The sequence below is a fragment of the Sapajus apella genome, unplaced genomic scaffold (genome assembly GCF_009761245.1).
Source record: "Sapajus apella isolate SASKATOON/1434 unplaced genomic scaffold, GSC_monkey_1.0 scaffold148, whole genome shotgun sequence".
Classification (NCBI taxonomy): Eukaryota; Metazoa; Chordata; class Mammalia; order Primates; family Cebidae; genus Sapajus; species Sapajus apella.
In genome coordinates this window covers 1,507,539-1,515,488 of record NW_022437088.1, presented here as the reverse complement: position 1 = coordinate 1,515,488, position 7,950 = coordinate 1,507,539, and the positions used below count along the sequence as shown (strand labels likewise).

Here is a 7,950-nt window from a genome sequence, read left to right as displayed (position 1 = left end):
CGGAGGTTGCGGTGAGCCGAGATCGCGCCATTGCACCCCAGTCTGGGAAACAACAGAAAAACCCCCCAAAAAAAAAAAAAAAAAAAAAAAGAAGCACTTTAGGTTGGCATGGTGGTTCATGCCTGTAATCCCAGCACTTTGGGAGGTTGAGGAGAGCAGATCCCTTGAGCTCAGGAGTTCGAGACTAGCCTAGGCACTGCGGCAAAATCCCATCTTTACAGAAAACACAAAAATTAGCCAGGCATAGTGGTATACCTGTAGTCCCAGCTACTTGGGAGGCTAAGGTGTGAAGACTGCTTGAGCCCAAGAGGCAGAGGTTGCAGTCAGCTTAGATTGTGCCACTGTGTTCCAGTCTGGGTGATGGGGCAAGACCCTGTCTCAACAAAAACAAAAACCAAACACCAACAAAAAAGGGAAAGACTTTCACTTATATCTGTAGACAAGAAAAAACTAGACTTTCGGCTCATTCCCAATGCGTCAGGCAATATTTTAGCTTCTTTCAGACTCATCGTTTCATATGACGTATGAGCATTAAGATTATTTTTCCTTGTATAAAATCTCTTTTCCTAACCTCAAAATTGTATTACATGGGTTTTCATATTTTCTCACAATCTGTTTCAACATGCTTCACTCTTGTGATAGCATTTAATCAGAACAATTTGATAAAACATGTCAAAGTAAAGTTGAATTTGAAATTCATTAAGTCTCAGGATGAAAGTTGAAGAAACACTCTAGTTTTTAATGCACTCATTTTAGAGAAATCATTTAAACTATCCACCTTTCTGAAAAGTATGATCTAAGATACCTAAAAATCCAGGCTCTACAACATATATTGTGCAATTTGGGAGTCCAGACACAGATCGCATATGAACATCTTAATTTTTGCTTAAGGAAATTATGTGAGCCAGAGTTGGGTAAAAAGGTAAGGTACCAAAGGAGAAAAACAAACAAATGCACAAATGAAAACAAATTCCTATCTTTTATTATCCTCTGGAAAGCTAAAACTTAAATGTGTATACTTCTGCGAAAAGTCTGAGGGACTCTTAGTCATCTTATGAGTCAGATATTCTTGAATTTCAAATTTGAGGAAGATAGAAAGGGAGGAAAAAAAGATCATGCTTTGTGCTTTTAATATTAATGTAGCTGCAGAACCCTTTTTCCAAATAAACACCTACATAGGAGCCCAGTATGGAAGCAGGACAAAGTGGCTCCGTTCTGGAGGAAGAGTCCTTCTGGCTGAAGGGATGAACAGTGTTGATGGACGAAGAGGGAGAGGCATGACTTGCCATCCAGCAACATGCCTAGAACTCCACAGACAGTTTAAAAATCACTAGTTGATTTTCTATTATCTGCAGCAAATGTTTACCACCACAATGTTTCTGCTTGCTACCAAAGATACTTCTGGGTCACTTATACCTCATTCTACCACTACCATTTCAGATAATTCTGGCAAGAACATAAATTTATTCCAGTATCAGTCTATATAGAATCTAATTAAGACTATGCTTTGTTCTAAAAAAAAAAAAAAAAACTACATCCAAGAGCTAAGAATAAATTACTTCTGCTCAGAGATATACATAATTGGCCAGGTGGGGTGGCTCACACTTGTAATCCCAGCACTCTGGGAGGCTGAGGCGGGTGGATCAATTGAGGTCAGGAGTTTGAGACCAGCCTGGCCAACATGATGAAACCCCATCTTTACTAAAAATATCAAAATAAACCAGGCCTGGTGGCATGCACCTGTAATCCCAGACACTTGGGAGGCTGAGGCAAGAGAATTGCTTGAACCTGAAAGACGGAGGTTGCAGTGAGCTGAGATAATGCCACTGCACTGCAGCCTGGGCAACAGAGTGAGACTTCATCTAAAAATAAAAAGAAATACATAACTGACATGGCTAAACAGAAAATATTCAATCTGAAATACACTAATTTAGAATGGGCACAGTAGCTCATGCCTGTAATCCCAACACTTTGGGAGGCTGAGATAAGAGGATCGCTTGAGCCCAGGAATTCAAGACCTGACTGGCCAACATAGTGAGACCCCATCTCTAAAAAAAATTGAAAAATTGGCCAGGCATGGTGGCTCATGCCTACAATCCCAGCACTTTGGGAAGCCGAGGTAGGTGGATCGCCTAAGGTCAGGAGTTTGAGACCAACCTGACCAACATGGTGAAACCCTGTCTCTACTAAGAATACAAAAATTAGCTGGGAGTGGTGGCGGGTGCCTGTAATCTCAGCTACTCAGGAGGCTGAGGCAGGAGAATTGCTTGAACCTGGGAGACAGAAGTTGCAGTGAGCTGACATTGCACCATTGTGCTGTCACCCAGGCTGGAGTGCAGTGGCATGATCTTGGCTCACTCAACTACCACCTCCCAGGTTCAAGCAATTCTCCTGTCTCAGCCTCCCAAGTAGCTTGGACTATAGATGTGTGCCACCATACCTGGCTAATTTTTGTATTTTTAGTAGAGACAGGGCTTCGCCATGTTGGCCAGGCTGGTCTCGAACTCCTGACCTCAGGTGATCCACCTGGCTCAGCCTCCCAAAGTGTTGGGATTACAGGTATGAGCCACTGCACCCTGGTCCATCTTTTTTTTGAGACAGGGTCTCACTGTGTCACTACAGGCCTGCACCATCACACCTGGCTACCCTTTTACTTTTTGTAGAGATGGGGTCTCACTATGTTGCCCAGACTGATCTTAAACTCCTGGACTCAAGAAATCTTCCTGCCTCAGCCTATCAAAGTGCTGGGATTACATGCAAGAGCCATTGTGCCTGGCCTAAAGCAAACCTTCTAAATACTTTATGGGTAACTCTGTGCCAAACTTAGGTTTAGTTCTGATATGTACTTTACTATAATATTCATAAATATAAGAGCTAGAAAGAAAGTCAGAAATAACAACATCCCCTTCATTTTACAAACATCTGAACAGATCTCTACAACAGTTCATTCTTCTGATATTGGAATAAGATAGCAAAATAAGATCTAAGCCTTCTATCTGCATTCTAAATCTCATTTTTTGTTGCCTCTCAGAAAACATGCTCCATCAACTGGCTCCCTTTTTTCCCTTATCTCTACCATCTTTCTCTGTTTAATTAAGAGAAATGTTCAAGTTTTTCCAATCTTAGAAAAAAAAAATCCTCCTTGTGTCTTTTTCAAAATTCTACTTTGTTTTGTCCTTGTAAAAGCCAAGCTGATTTTACTGACAAAGTGACCCAAGACCTCCTAGTTACCACAAGCTTTCAGTCTTTATCTTGACATCACTACCAGATTTGACCTGTTGAACAATCTTCTTCTCTTTGTAAATTTCTAATTTGGTTATCAGGAAACTCCTCTCTCTGTTTTATCTTTCTTTTTTTTTTTTCAGTTGAGACTCATTTCTATCTGTTTCACAAGCTGGAGCGCAGTGGCGCCATCTCGGCTCACTACAACTTCTGCCTCCCAGGTTCAAGTGATTCTCCTGCCTCAGCCTCCTGAGTAGCTGGGATTACAGGCATGTACCACCATGCCCTGCTAATTTTTATATTATTATTAGAGAAGGAGTCTCTCCATGTTGGCCAGGCTGGTCTCAAACTCCTGACCAGTAATCCACCTGCCTCAGCCTCCCAAAGTGTTGGGATTACAGACATAAGCCACCACACCCATCCTTGGTTTTTCTATAATACTACATTTTAATCATTCTTTCAGATCCTCCTCATAGGTCCTCTTTTTCCATCTGAACCGTAAAAGCCAGCATTACACAATTCCATCTTTGGCCAAATTCTCTCACTCTATATAATTTCCCTACGTGATTTTATCTACAATAGCTCCAACTATCACCTACCTATAAACTAACTTTCAACTATCTATCTTGATCTTCAATCTTTCTCCTCCAGAGGCATAATGAAAATTTCTGTTGGGGCTGGGCATGGTGGCTCATGCCTGTAATCCAAGCACTTTGGAGGCCAAGGCTGGCGAATCACCTGAGGTTGGGAGTTCAAGACCAGCCTGACCAACATGGTGAAACCCCGTCTTTAAAAAAAAAAAAGAAAATTTCTGTTGTTGATGTCTACCCCACAGGCACTTCAATTTAACATGTAAAAAACTGAACTTGCTACCTTTTTCCTTAAAACTGCTCTTTCTCAGGCCGGGCGCGGTGGCTCAAGCCTGTAATCCCAGCACTTTGGGAGGCCGAGGCGGGTGGATCACGAGGTCAAGAGATCGAGACCATCCTGGTCAACATAGTGAAACCCCGTCTCTACTAAAAATACAAAAAATTAGCTGGGCATGGTGGTGCGTGCCTGTAATCCCAGCTACTCAGGAGGCTGAGGCAGAAGAATTGCCTGAACCCAGGAGGCGGAGGTTGCGGTGAGCCGAGATCGCACCATTGCACTCCAGCCTGGGTAACATGAGTGAAACTCCGTCTCAAAAAAAAAAACTGCTCTTTCTCTTATATTCTCTATCTCCATGAACAGTTCCACCAGCTACCCTATGCCAGGTGCTGGGACAAATTATGAATAGTCACTATCCACATCCTCAAAAAAGACATATAAATGGACAAATATGATGTATTTTCATATTTGATACTTTGGAAACAATAATATGAACTGAAAATATAGGGGGGGAAAGAATCGCTTCTCGGCCTTTTGGCTAAGATCATGTGTAGGGGGGGAAAAGAACATTTAAGTTCACCTGGGGAATTCAGGAAAGTGCCTGACACTAGTTGGGGCTCAATAAATATTGAATATTTATTGAGTTTATTTTGTAAGTATGATTGTATTTGTTGAAAAATGTCCTAGGTGCCTTAAAATGACTAAAAAGTAAACAACATGGCATCAATAACTCTCCTTAGTGTGTGCTAGACAAATAATATAGCCAACTAAGTAACACTATTATACGAAAACCTGATAGAATTTTTTTTTGGTGTTAGCAACTTTTCTTCAAGCGGCAGTGTACAGCAGCTGCAGAGGTACTGCTCCTTTTGAAGCGGGGCTACCCCGTAGACAGTGTGCCCAGAATAGAGGCATGCTTATTCAGAGTAAGCCTGCTAGGCCCTACCTAATCTGCTCCTCCCCTACTCTATTACTTCTACTATTTCCTGATTCACTGCACTTCAGCTTCACTGTCTTCCATAGTCTTTTTTACTCATGTCAAATATGTTCCTACTTCAGAACCGTTGCAACTGCTCTTTCATTTTCCTAGAAGTCTTTCACCAATTATCCACATGGCTTACAACACCAGTGTAGCCTTATCAGAGAGGACTTCTCTAACTATGCTAGGAAAAGACTAGGTGTGGTGGCTCATACCTGTCATCCAAGCACTTTGGAGGCCTAGGCAGGATGTGTTCACTTAAGGCCAGGAGTTCAACCAGCCTATTCAGTCTAGCAAGACCCCATCTCTACAAAATTAGTATGACATGGTCGTGTGTGCCTATAGTCTCAGCTACTCAGAAAGCTGAGGTGGGAGGATTGCTCAAAGCCTCTGTGAGTTATGATGATGCCCCTGCACTCTAACCTGGGCAACAGGGTGAGACCCTAACTCTAAAAAAAAAAAAGAATCTGGCCGGGTGTGGTGGCTCATGCCTAGAATCTTAGCACTTTGGGAGGCCAAGGCAGGTCAATTACTTGAGTCCAGGGGTTCAAGACCAGCATGGGCAACATGGTGAGACTTCATGTCTACAAAAACATACAAAATTTAGCTGGGTGTGGTGGCACATGCCTGTGGTCCCAGCTACTTGGGAGGCTGAGCTGGGAGGATCACTTGAGCCTGGGAGTTTACAGGTTGCAGTGAGCCAAGATTGCACCATTGCACTCCAGCCTGGGCAAAAGAGCAAGACCCTGTCTCTATAAAAATAATAATTTTCTAGTTTTAGTAGAGACGGGGTTTCACCTTGTTGACCAGGACGGTCTCGATCTCTTGACCTCGTGATCCACCCGCCTCGGCCTCCCAAAGTGCTGGGATTACAGGCTTGAGCCACCGCGCCCGGCCCCCTAATTACAATTTTTAAATTTCCCTAATTACAATTTGATGGAGGTTGCAAAAAGCACCGAAGTCAGTAGATCCCAAGTTCCAACTATTCTCCTTTTCTTTACCTACTCTCTTAGAAATTATGGCAATAAGCCAGAGCAATCAGTCAAGAAAAAGAAATGAAGGGTATTCAAATAGGAAAGGAGGAAGTCAAATTGTCTCTATTGGCTGATGACATGATTGTATATCTAGAAGACCCCATCATTTCAGCCCAAAATCTCCTGAAGCTGATAAGCAACTTCAGCAAAGTCTCAGGATACAAAATCAATGTGCAAAAATCACAAGCATTCCTATACACCAATAACAGCCTTAAAGAGAGCCAAATCAAAAACGAACCGCCATTCACAATTGCTACAAAGAAAATAAAATACCTAGGAATACAACTCACAAGGAACGTAAAGGACCTCTTCAAGGAGAACTACAAGCCACTGCTCAACGAAATAAGAGAGGACACAAACAGATGGAGAAACATTCCATGTTCATGGTTAGGAATCAATATCGTGAAAATGGCCATACTGCCCAAAGTAATTTACAGATTCAACACTACCCCCATCAAGCTACCAATGACCTTCTTCACAGAACTGGAAAAAAACACCTTAAACTTCATATGGAACCAAAAGAGAGCAAGCATAGCCAAGTCAATTCTAAGCAAAAAGAACAAAGCAGGAGGCATCACATTACCGGACTTCAAGCTATACTACAAGGCTACAGTAATCAAAACAGCATGGTACTGGTACCAAAACAGAGAAACAGACCAATGGAACAGAACAGAGGCCTCAGAGGCAACACAACATATCTACAACCATTCGATCTTTGACAAATCTGACAAAAACAAGCAATGGGTAAAGGATTCCCTGTTCAATAGATGGTGTTGGGAAAGCTGGCTAGCCATGTGCAGAAAGCAGAAACTGGACCCCTTCCTGACACCTTACACTAAAATTAACGCCAGATAGATTAAAGACTTAAACATAAGACCTAACACCATAAAAAACCGTAGAAGAAAATCTAGGAAAAACCATTCAGGACGTAGGCGTAGGCAAGGACTTCATGACCAAAACACCAAAAGCATTGGCAACAAAAGCCAAAATAGACAAATAGGACCTAATCAAACTCCACAGCTTCTGCACAGCAAAAGAAACAGTCATTAGAGTGAATCGGCAACCAACAGAATGGGAAAAATTCTTTTCGGTCTACCCATCTGACAAAGGGCCGATATTCAGAATTTACAAAGAACTAAAACAGATTTACAAGAAAAAAACAACCCATTCAAAAGTGGGTGAAGGATATGAACAGATACTTTACAAAAGAAGACATACATGAGGCCAACAAACATGAAAAAATGCTCATCATCACTGGTCATTAGAGAAATGCAAATCAAAACTACATCAAGATACCATCTCACACCAGTTAGAATGGCGATCATTAAAAAATCTGGAGGCAACAGATGCTGGAGAGGATGTGGAGAAACAGGAACACTTTCATACTGTTGGTGGGAGTGTAAATTAGTTCAACCATTATGGAAGACAGTGTGGCAATTCCTCAAGGACCTAGAAATAGAAATTCCATTTGACCCAGCAATCCCATTACTGGGTATATATCCAAAGGATTATAAATCATTCTACTATAAGGACACATGCACATGAATGTTCATTGCAGCACTATTTACAATAGCAAAGACCTGGAACCAACCCAAATGCCCACCAATGATAGAATGGACAGGGAAAATGTGGCACATATACACCATGGAATACTATGCAGCCATCAAAAACGATGAGTTCATGTCCTTTCTAGGGACATGGATGAACCTGGAAACCATCATTATCAGCAAACTGACACAAGAACAGAAAATCAAACACCACATGTTCTCACTTATAGGTGGGTGTTGAATAATGAGAACACATGGACACAGGGAGGAGAGCATCACACACTGGGGTCTGTTGGGGGGA

The 7,950-nt window shown here is 41.9% G+C and overlaps 1 protein-coding gene across 1 annotated transcript in view; it reads right to left on the bottom strand.

Annotated features, from left to right (window-relative positions):
* NUP210L (nucleoporin 210 like) overlaps positions 1 to 7,950 on the bottom strand; it is a 159,425-nt gene that overhangs the window by 125,139 nt on the left and 26,336 nt on the right. Inside the window, exon 8 of the mRNA XM_032265104.1 lies at positions 806 to 874. Within this exon, the coding sequence (XP_032120995.1) occupies positions 806 to 874 (69 nt within the window). The remainder of the gene's footprint in view (positions 1 to 805; positions 875 to 7,950) is intronic.